This window comes from Coloeus monedula (assembly GCF_965178545.1).
Source record: "Coloeus monedula genome assembly, chromosome: 1".
Lineage (NCBI taxonomy): Eukaryota > Metazoa > Chordata > Aves > Passeriformes > Corvidae > Coloeus > Coloeus monedula.
This window is the reverse complement of record NC_138781.1, coordinates 34,275,428-34,287,185: the sequence shown is the minus strand read 5'-3', so window position 1 is coordinate 34,287,185 and position 11,758 is coordinate 34,275,428. Positions and strand designations below refer to the sequence as shown.

Genomic DNA, 11,758 nt, shown 5'->3' with positions numbered 1-11,758 from the left:
TATTTGCCAAATACTTACATCAAAAAAGTGGTGATGACGTGTCTGTTCAAGCCTTCATGAGTTCACAGTGACATTACTCCTGTGGTAAAACCTCCTGACGGATTTGGGAACTGGAGTGGAGTGTTCCCCCAGCAGCAGGTGGGCTGCCGGGCCGGGGTAGTGGGATGTCCCCCCGTTCCTCTGGAGCCTACACCAATGGTCTGATCCGCTCAACCTGTCCAGCTTCTCACGTCTGCACACACAAGTTTCAGATATGGATCCACGTCCACACGGCGTGATGGACTTCTTGGGGGAGAGCCCCTGGGCTGAGAATTTGTTGACCTGGCAACAGCGAGAAACAGCGTTTGGCGGATATAGATACTTCTGTGAGCAAAGGCACACCAGCCTTTATGTTTCCTTTGCAACACGACCTATGATATGTAGCTTTATGTTACACCCAGCTGTTTGGGGGGGGGGGGGGGAGGGGGGTGTTCGGCTTCTTATTTTCTCTTTTTTATTTTCTTCTTTTTCTTTTTAGGAGGGCGGTGTGGCAGCGGGCCGCGCCGGGAGATGACAGAGAGTTTGACATAATCCCCACACGCATCAAGAGAAATTGCGAAGAAATATGGTCTTGTGAAAGTGCATGACAATTGGTAATTGCTGGCAGGCAGCGAGTATCTTCCCCACAATGGGAAGGAAGCGGCTCTGAGCGAGGATGTTGGCTCACTGGCACCAGGGCAGCTACATCTGCAGGAAAATGGCCTCGGGTTGCGTGCGAGGGGACGGGGGAATTTCTTCCTTTAGGTATCTGCCCTAGAAGACCAGGGGGCATGCTTGGCCAGAGACGAACCTTTATTGTTCAGCCGCTCATTATTTTGCATGTCAGAGAGGTTGCTATGAAACCACTCCCTTTTCTCTGTGCCATTATTGGACTAAATATACTTTGGCTCCCGGGACTTTGCGAATTGTCTTCGGAGCGTGGGAACCTTGGCGTGTGCCCTCAGCTCCACTCCAGTCCCTTGGCACCAGCCTGGCTCCTTCTCCCTGGGTATCTCTCCAAGGGCTCCCAGGACTGCAACACAGTTGCTTCTGCTGGGCTGAAACCATCCCCGCTCTTCCCCCGTCCCTCTGTCCATGGCGAGGGTGGAAGAGTTTTTACCCCCACGTCCACTCCCACGCGTGGATGTGGGGGCACAGGGTGGTAATGCCAGACGGTGCCGGTGGTCTGGCTGACGGCCATCCTCAAGGGCTCCAAGCCGGCGCACTCAGATGAAGTCCGAACCCCAGATGAGAAGATCTAAGTCCAGGCGTGGGCAGATGTGAACCACTGGAGTCCGCTGTGTGTGGGTTAATCCCCTCCCGCCTTTCCTGGTGAGCCACGAGTCTCAGTTTTTAGCTGATTCCAGAGTAAATAACATCATGGAAGTATAGTCAGCTGTCGCGTTTGTAAGAATGGAGTTTAGCCTTCAACAGAGTCACATATGTAACTGCTTATCTAAAGAAGACGTAAAATACAATAAGCTTTGGGGAAATTCATGATTCAGCAAAAAGGGAGTAATATGCTTACCCAGAGATGCAAGTTATCGACTAGTCTGCATTTGGCTGGTGTTATGTTTAAAGGAAAACACTGTATAATTCCTATTTAGAAAATGTGTTCACGGTATGGATAGAAAGACATTAGTTCCATCTAACATGAAGAGTAGCAAATGTCTCTCGTCATTAAAGACAGCACGTATTATATATACCTGAGAAATGTATTCTAGGCACTAGAATGCATTTTCTAGACCCCGGGTTTACTGGGATTTTACCAAATAAAGTTTTAACAAAAATGCGTGTGCTTGGTGAAATGTAAAGCTAATCAGAGAAGGCGGGATCACATCACGGTATCGAGTAGCGTTCTGCTGGGGGGTGGTTGGTTGGTACGGGGAGCACCCACGACATGGACGAAGGTCATTTAAGCAGCGCTGAGGACTCAGCCGAATCCAGCTGCCTCTTTCTGCTCGACAGTGATCACAGATCCGTGCAGACGGTGCGTTGCTTTTTGTGAAACGTGTCCCCAGGGCTGTCCCTGCGGGGTCCCACACCCACGCAAGAAGGAGGCTGTAGCCAAGCCAGAGGTGGGTTGCGCTTAGGGGTGGGAGAGGACACCCCTCTCCCCTCCTTGCTCCAGCAGGACTCCGAGCGGAGGGATGAGCATAGGCTGTGACAAGGCAAGAGGCACGTGTGCGGTCACACGGACACACCAGCCAGGGCGAGGGGACGCAGCACTCGTGTCAGGTGTGCTCTGCTGCCTGTGGGTGCGCGTTCCCCATGGCGCTGGCGGCCACGCACCTCCCTCCTCACCCACTGCCGGCAGAAGCCCCTCCATGCGCCCGCAGAGCAGAGAAAGCCAAAAAACAGCCCCGCCCGTGCCCGAGAGGGTGGAAGGAGTCATGAAGAGGTCCCGAGGAGGGACCGCGGGGCTGCCCACGGGCAGGAGCCGGCAGGCCGGCCGGCTGGCCGGCACAGGTGTTTGTGTTGCCTCTGGGCGGCCGCCGAACCGCGGCCCAGCGCCGGGCGGGTGTGCAGACCGGCACGGGCCTTCCCTGCGGGGCCGCGGGCTGCGGGCAGGGCCAGCCCCGAGGCGGCCCTACAACCACCCGGCCTGCTGGAGGAGCCAGAGGGAAATGGGACGGCAGCCGCGGGACTTCTCCAGCGCCCGCTCCCGCCCCTCTCCACCACATTTGACAGAGTTGCAGGGGTTTGCAAGATCCAATGTGTTTTGGCTTTGGTTGTTGGTGTTGGGGGTTTCTTTCCCCCTCTCCGCGGGCGAGATTTCCACTCGTGGCTCAGGTACCTTCCAGCTAGAGGCATTCTTCCCTCCCGTCAGTGCAGTGAGTTCCCATGCCTCTTAAGACATCTCTTAAGAGCCGCGATTACAGCCCCGGGTATGTACACTCTCAAGGGAGCAAAAGGCCGAAAAAGTGAGGAAAAAGAGCTGTTAGACAGAGCCGGACATTAGAGATAAACTGCCTCCATCAAGTCAATGTTTTAATCTCTCAAACCACTTCTGAAAAGGGAACCAAAAACTCTCTTGAAGAATGTACTCAAACAGCTGTCTTCCAGTAAAGGCAAACATGTCCAATGTTTCCTGTATCATTTTTTTTCTCTCTCTCCCCCCCCCCCCTTTTTTTTTTTTTTTTAATAGATACTGCGCACAGTCGTCTTTAACACTGTGATCCTCATTGTTTCCCTCCCTAGGTGAAGATACGACTTTGGGCTCAGCGTGAAAAGAAAAAATAAATAAAATAAAGACTGTGCAACTTCTTGCAGAGAAGCGCCCACTCCTGCCCCTGAGCCCCCTGGTCGAACGTAATGTGTAAATGTCACGCTATTACAAGAAAGTTGTGGTGCACAGGGCTTTTTGGAAATGCTTTCTCTCTCAGTGTAAAGGAAAGAGAGACTTCGGTTTCTCTCCGACAGCTTTTCAAAGGGAAATAAAACAGCACAAAGCGGGCCTGAAGCTCAGGAAGAACTTTTTTTTCCTTCCTCTAATGAAAAAGGTGGAGGGATAAGTTTAATTGTAATCAGGCTGCAACAATACACCATGTGATCATGTGGTAGCAATTATTACAACCTCACAGCAGAAATAGAGAGGATATGTTATTGTAGCTTACTGTACCTTTCTTTTCTCTTTTTTCTTTTCTTTTCTTTTCTTTTCTTTTCTTTTCTTTTCTTTTCTTTTCTTTTCTTTTCTTTTCTTTTCTTTTCTTTTCTTTTCCTTTCCTTTTTCTTTTTCTTTTTCTTTCCTTTTCTCTTTCGTGACCTACTGGTAGATAAGGGGAGAAATTAATTTATCCTCAAAATGGTAAATCTCGAAAATCGAAGGATAAGCCGTAGAAAACCAAGGAAGAGTAATCTGAGTATAATTTTTTCATCTGTTGCTGTTACACGTTCAGAACATTTCGACTAGAAGATGAAGTCGACCAGATAAACTACTACATGGCCAGCCAGGCCTCCTCACTTATCAGAATTTGCTAAGAGAAAAATAAGACTTTCTCGGCACCCTTGGTGCGAGAGACCAGACCTGATGGCAAATAAATCCGTCTCAGTTTGCATGGCAAAATTAATTGAAATTGTAAGGGGGGGCTTTATCACTGTGTTCAAGCAGCCTGCGGCTGACAGAGAGACGGCAAAGGCTTCTCCTCATCACTGCATTTACACGGTTGTTAAAGTAAAATATTTTCTGTGGACTACTAACATCTAATGCCAGGCTTCAGCTGCTTTCACCCGCCAAATATAAACAGAAAACTATCGCACACCCCTCCTCCCCCTGAAAATACTACGGAAAAAAATGTAAAGCAAAGAAAACAAATCAGAAAAGAGACCTTGTCCACGAGACAGATTTCAGGATCATTCCCATTTTAATTTCTAAGCACATGAAATACCTCCAACATGTTTTCTGAAGCTGAAATACGAAAAAAAAGAAACCACAAAAACACAACAAAACACCAAACCGCAAAAAAAACACTGAGTGAAACGATCTTCTGAGACCCGGCTCCATTAACCGTGTCCCACACTTCGTGTGAAATCAGTGACATTGTTTTCGAGCACACCTTTTTCATAGGCGGTGCCGTTTGAATGTTTGGGTCGACTGAAATTGGTAGGTCCTTATCTAGTGTGCGCCTGGGATTTTTAGGACGCCTTCGCAAATTTTCTCGAACTCTTCTCCTTTTGCATTTGCTGTTACAAATTCTTCTTATTTTGTAATTATCACAGCACCCCCCTTAGCACGCAGTGGGAGGGAGAGAGTTAAGATGTCCTGCGAAACCCGCTCGTAAAGCTGCTTACTTCCATTAGAAACACATGAATATCCTGAAACACAAAGTGTATTTAAAACGGACTCAGGAATGTTTATCTCAATCCTTGATGTTTTAGAAATTGTGGAAGAAACAAGCGGTGACAGTACTGCTCCAAATTAATCTTCTGGCAGGTAAATTTAATTTGCTCGTGAAAATCAAATTCGATTAAGGCTCTTGCTCCCGCTATCACTTTACTCCCGCTTCTTCTAAGAATCCTGAGTTCTGCAAGACGGAGGTTATTATTAGTGGCTAAGATCACCCTCTAGCTCTTCCATTATCAGCTAAGATATTTTAGCCGGTTTAGAGGGATTTAACTCCGTGACAAACATATCTTTTAAACTATCAGACACGATTTTTTCCCTTCATGCTTATTAGTTAGTTCTAAGCAGTGGATGGAGAAGTAAGAGTGGATTTCTTTGGGCAACAGTTTGGGGTTGGGTTGTTTTGGTTTGGGTTGGTTTGTTTTTTTTTTTTTTCTGTATTCATAGGTTGTGATTAACCTACAAGAAATCAGCGTTCCCCTCAGCCGGCCATTCCCGCGGCAGGGCTGCGGAGGGTGCGCATGTGTGTTATCACACAAAGACGGGTCTGGGGGAAAAAAAAAGGCTTTTTAGATACTAAGCAGACAAACTCTGTATTTTCAAAACTTGTCTTTCAACTGAAAGGACTTCTGGTTTCTCTAAGATAAGTCTTAGGTGAAATCTTGTCTTTGGAAGTGAATGAGCGGCCATATTCCTATCACATAGAGAGGTTTTAAAATAATTTATATTTTCATGTTTAAGGCCAAATTGCTGCAGTCCTCACTGGCCAGACTATCTTTAGCTTCGCGGCGTCAGGAACACACACAGTGACCTGCTTTAAAGCACTTGTAAGGGCCAAATTCCACTCTTGCTTACACCTGCGAAGTGGGTGAAATGCTTCTGACCACTCTCGATGCAACGAGGGGAAAAAATGCCTCTTAAGCATTTTGTAATACCTGAGATGAGCATGGCCGTGTACCGCGATGGGTGACTACCATCAGTTAGAATTTGCCTGCCTACAAAAATGTTCAGGACCTTCTAAAATCCTCCTACTGATCATGGTTGTTCATCATCCCGCTCCCCAAGGAATTAATACTCGTTTTAGAGGAAACGATTCAACAGATGCATTTCTCTCCAAGTTGTTTCACACTCTATATAAATGCAAAGCAGTTCGGAAGTTTGCATCGGTTCTCTTGGAAATGCTATGGTTCTACCATGCGCTTGTATGTGCTGTATTCTGACATTATTTCACACGAAAAAGACAAAAATAAATTTTGGAAGAAGCCTTGTTTGGTCTGTCGGTTGCATGTATGGAAGCATTTAATCATCAAGTAAGTTTTCCAAAGACGTTCAAAGCAGTCAGTGGCTTCAACTAAACTCCTTAGTTTTGGTTAATTTATCCAGCTCATCTCAAGACTTACACTGTGAAAAGTAAAAGCTCTTCCACAAGTGGTAGGGAATGGTATATGTTCAAGGCAAGGGGGGGTAGGCTCGGGAATATTTTTATCCCTGGTGTTCATTACAAGGTCCATGATTTTCGAAGAACATCTGTTCTTCCCGGTGCCTTCAGTCCTCACGGTTTCTTTCTAATACTTAATGGCAGATACCCCTTAAGGCAGGAAGAAATTATAGCTGAAAATTGGGTATCGAGGGCATCAAAAATAATTGACGAGGCTTTTCTCCTCTCTCGGTGTCAATAATTTACTAAAAGTCATCTAAATTAGGAAGGCAAAACAAAGCGTGGAGTCCCGCGTCCGACAACACTATTTTTCTGATGGTGCATACGCACCCTGCAGATGTCATTTTTGCCTATATTGAGGAAACAGTCTCGTTCCCGAAATCCTCCTCACATCATGGCAAACAGGGAAAGAGGACTGTTGTGTTACTGCTCCTATGATCAGTGTAAAGCATGGCCTTCTTCCATAATTATTAAATAGACCTCTAGTGAGTAAGAGATGCGGAGAAGGGAGAGAAGTAAGGTCTCTAATCTAATCTCCCTTCTTCTTTTAGCACACAAAGCTGGAACAGCCCCAGGAGGGTAAACAAAACAAAAAAACGACCACCAAAACTCAGCAGACCGGATGGTCCCCCTTGCCCCCCGCCCTGACACCCCACATACACACTACTCCGGGGCTGAAAAGCGCCGGGGCTGAAAGCTACGGTTTCACATGACTTCTCCCTCCTTACGGAAAGGAGCTTGAAAAGCGAGGCAGATAAGCGAGAAACTCTCTGCGGCTGAGGGAGAGGGGAGTTTGGAGAGTGGGGGTGGGCTGGGGGTGGGGGGGGGGGGTAGAAGGGAGCTGCAGAGATTAGTGTTCTCATGGCTACCCGCTTTTTAACAAATCAGACAGATCTTCGGGCTGTGAATGACAGTTCTCACATTGGTTAGACTGCAACTTTCAACTTGACCTTGGCCTCTAGCCGTGTCTAACCCGTATGTAAAACAGCGCTGCCCCACAGAGCTGCCTCCCCTTCCCTCTTCTCCCTCGACCTGCAACGCGATTTTCAGAGGCAGTCTCGAGAAAACAGAGGGAAACAAACCGACCCAATTCAAGACAGACAAGCAATGTTTGGCCGGGGGAATCCACAGGTTTCAAAACTGGAGCCTGAAAGAAAAGGGAAAATATGCATGGAATAAATATTTGCTTTTGGCCATGAGGAAAAATGCGGAAAAGAGTGTGCGAAGTTAAAATGGGAACACTTTACTGGCTACAGTGAAGAAAAAAGCGGCTAAATGCTGCCAAATTAGCAAGGGGGTGACAGAGACTTCAGGTATCCCAACTCATAGCACGGAAAAAGCACCTTGAAAAAATATCCTTGGGCGCCAAAGAGCTATTTCTCATGGCTGGCAGCTCTGCGCTAGGCAAGGAAAAGTCTGCTCGGTAACAATGTACGTCCCGGGATTGCTCTGCGCTTGTAGACATGAGGGCAAAACAATGCTACAACGTCAATGGAAAGCACAATAGGATAATAAATACGCCGAGCTGTCAGACTCAAAACAAAGCAACACGCAATTGGGAGAAAAAAATTAGTTTTCAGGATGGGAGTATTTGTGGCTGTTTTGTGCACACGCGTGAGGGCTGAGAGCTGTTAACGATGAGATGAACGCTCCTTTAGGTCAAGTTTATTGATAGCTCAGTGATGGAGGGTTCTGGGTTCAAGGTTGTGCGCGAAAAGCTTGGGGGAGAACAGCATCCGCACCGGTTAAGGATTAAAATTTGAAATTATTTCACCCTATGAAAAATTATTCCCGAAAAGAGAACGGAGTTGTTTGGGGTTTTTTTTTCTAGCATTCACTTGCGAAGTGGTACGGCCTTCCAGAAAAAATTGTTTTTCAGCCGATAATCCATTTTGTTTTCCCAGCACACGCATACACACAAAAAACGCCGTGGGTCCGTGCACACACCATGCAAGCCGACGTGATATTCTACAGCCGAGAAAGATTCAAGTCGAATCGTAGGCCCAGGGTTTTATTATTACGGCAACAAATAACACAGCGGTATCGCGATGAATATCCAGTTAACTCTCCCGCTTCCCAAGCCCTTCCTAAAAGATAATAATAAATAAAATAGGGATTTCCAGGTCTGTTCCTCTTATCTGACTTCTGAGACTTTGTGGCGAGAGGAGAGATGGGTCTTGGGCTTTCGACGGGAGGGAAGGAAGGAGGAAAACACCCAAAAAAGACCCCGGGAGGCTCCGTTTCGACAGCCTTATGTGTCCCAGCGTTGCGCCCGGGGAACGATTCTCCTCCCTCAGCTTGCGGTGGGCTCTCCGCGTCACCCGGCCGGGGCCCCGCCAGCGCTCCCCAGGGAGAGGCGGTGGCTCAGACCGGCGGAGGAAGGGGGTAGAAGGGGTGCGGCTCATCTTCCCCCCGAGACGAGGGGAGGCCTCCGGGGTTTCCGCGGCGCTCGGGGCGGGGAGGGCTCAAGGAAAGCGGCGCAAGGAGAAATCAGGCGGGGTGCCAGGGGGAGCCCCGCACCTCGGGGGGTGCGCCGAGGCAACAACGGGGCCAAAAAGCTCACGCCTCGGTGGCGAGGGAGGGCCAGAGGGAGGAAGGAGGGAGAGAGGGAGGGAGGAGGGACGGGCGGCCCCCCTCCGGCGCCCTCGTCCCGCGCGGCGGCGGCACCGCGCCGTGCCCGCACCCATACCCGCGCCCCGGCCCGGGACCCAGCCCCGCGCGCTGATTGCGTTATTTAATTATCTCCACTTTATTCCCTCAGATGTTTATCAGCTGCTTTGCATATCACGTGGGGGCGGGCGGGCCAATGAGGACCGGCCTGGCGCGACGCTGGCGCGTCAGCCCTGGTCAAGTCCCGGAGATTGAGTATCTCTTTTTTCAGTCTTTGGGGCTTTTAAAAAAGAGCCACTAGTCTCAATGCGGAGCGGGCTATGACAGCCTCCGTGCTCCTCCACCCCCGCTGGATCGAGCCCGTCATGTTCCTCTACGACAACAGCCTGGATGAGATCAATAAGAACATGGACGGGTTTCACGCCGGCAGCAACTTCGCGGCGGCGGCGGCGGCCAACCCCTGCCGCAACCTGATGGCTCACCCCGCGCCCCTGGCCGCCCCCAGCGCCGCCGCCTACACCTCCAGCGAGGCCCCCGCCGCCGGCATGGCCGAGCCCACTGTCAAGCAGTGCAGCCCCTGCTCGGCCGCCGTGCAGAGCTCCTCCGGCGCCGCGCTGCCCTACGGCTACTTCGGCAGCGGCTACTACCCCTGTCGCATGACCCACCACAACGCCATCAAGTCCTGCGCCCAGCCCGCCTCCACCTTCGCCGACAAGTACATGGACACCTCGGTCTCCGGCGAGGAGTTCACGTCGCGGGCCAAGGAGTTCGCCTTTTACCAGGGCTACGCCACCGGGCCCTACCAGCCGGTGCCCGGGTATCTGGATATGCCCGTGGTGCCCGCCATCGGCGGCCCCGGCGAGCCGCGCCACGACCCCCTTCTCCCCATGGACAGCTACCAGCCTTGGGCCATCACGAACGGGTGGAATGGGCAAGTGTACTGCCCCAAGGAGCAGAGCCAGCCGCCTCACCTCTGGAAATCGACCCTCCCGGGTAATACACCTGCATGGCTCTCCCTGTCCCTTCTTTTCATCCTGCCCCGCTCGACTCTCCCGGGTATCCGGGATAACCCCCCGGGGCCGACCCTTCGCCATCCCGCCCGCTCTCCCCGGTCCCATCCCTCCCTGGTCCACACATGCCCCAGCGCCGCTGGAACGGCACCGGTGCCGCCCCCTGCCCCCCGCCGGCGCACGGCACATCCCGCCTCGCCTGGCCGGCCCCGGCGCCGGCCCCGGGAGAGGAAACAGCTGAAACGGGCCGCGGGAAGGTCTGTGGTATTATTTTCCATAGACCATGAAGCACGCAAGCTCGGTAAATCCCTGCAGCCCCTCTCGATCCTTCCCAGAGTCCCTGGCCGGGCTACATGGGGATTGTTATTATTTGTCTGTCTGACAGAAGTGAGCCTTTCCCTGCCTAAAAGCTGTCTGCGGCGGCCAGGAAAGAGGAATCCCCAGTGCTGAGCCGGGCTTTAGTAGCTAAACCAGAGTGGGGCAGGAGGAGTGAGCTCGCACCCTAACCCTTGTACCACTTGAAGATGTCCTAACTGATTCGAGCGATTTTCTAACACTTCCCTGCATGGTTTTTCTGTTCCAGACGTCGTTTCTCATCCCTCGGATGCGAACTCGTACAGACGTGGAAGAAAGAAAAGAGTTCCTTACACAAAGGTCCAGTTAAAAGAACTCGAAAGGGAATATGCTACAAATAAATTCATAACCAAAGACAAGCGGAGGAGGATATCGGCGACTACAAATCTATCAGAGAGACAGGTCACAATCTGGTTCCAAAACAGAAGGGTCAAAGAGAAAAAAGTGATCAACAAATTGAAGACTACCAGTTAATGGATTAAAAATGGAGAAGCAGCAATTCAAGAGTTTCAGAACTTTTTTTGTGTGTGTGTTCAGATTAAAGTAATTATTAATAATAATTAAAAAGCGAAAAGACAATGAACCTCTTCTTTCAGAACAAGAGATCTGTATCTTTGGAATTATATCCTTTCTTTCTTTTTCTTATTCCTTTTTTTTTTCTTTTTTTTTTTTTTTTTAATATTGCTGTAGCAAAATGGTGAAAACTGACAGTTCTCCTGAAATCCCAAACAGCCAGCCAGTATCACTGACAGACTGTAAAGCCCACACGCCCAGCTCGGAGAGATACACTTTCAATTAAGACACGATTTTCTGAGAAACTTGTAAATACTTCCACGACCTTACTATTTGAAAGAAGACTTCGTGGCCACGATGCGAGAGCTGGTTAACGTGAGGAGGTCGATGTGGACACATGATCTGGTTTTCTTCCATTGCAATCCAAACTGTATGTTGAATGACTGCTCAGGTAAACCATAGTGAAAAAATTACAATTACTGTATGTTTTTAAGCAATGCATTTGTTGTGAAAAAGTAATAATAAACCTCGAAGGTACTGAATAAGGATTTCAGAGACATCAGTAATGAAGGAAAGCTCTGTGGAGGATCTATCTTGATAGTAAATTTAAACATCGCAAATTAGTGAGGATAGAAAGGAAAATATTTGCTTGGAGATGTCTTTCGGTTTTATTTTTTATTTTCCACAGATGAATTCTTGTCATCTAAACTGGGGTTTTTTGTTTGTTTAAGGATTTTAATTTTATTTTTTCTCCTACAGACCATAAAATAGATACATTTTAAAGGACTTTGCCTATTTTAAACCTGAAACAATCTTCAAGAATTAATATTCTAGGTCCTCAGAAATTTTTAATATTTGAACATTGGCATTTCTTTACAGTAGAAAAAAAAATGTCCTGGGAAAAAATACCCAAGAACTTTGAACTGAAATACATTTTTTTTCCCAGAAGTATTTTGATTTATGTAATCTATA

At 48.8% G+C, this 11,758-nt stretch overlaps 1 protein-coding gene across 1 annotated transcript; it reads left to right on the top strand.

Moving 5' to 3' along the window:
* Positions 1-9,229: 9,229 nt before the first annotated feature.
* Positions 9,230-10,747, top strand: HOXA13 (homeobox A13; the record flags this gene model as incomplete). The annotated part of the gene is made up of 2 exons (XM_082286212.1): positions 9,230-9,902; positions 10,503-10,747. 2 exons carry the CDS (start codon positions 9,230-9,232, stop codon positions 10,745-10,747), a joined length of 918 nt encoding a protein of 305 aa, XP_082142338.1.
* Positions 10,748-11,758: the final 1,011 nt, after the last annotated feature.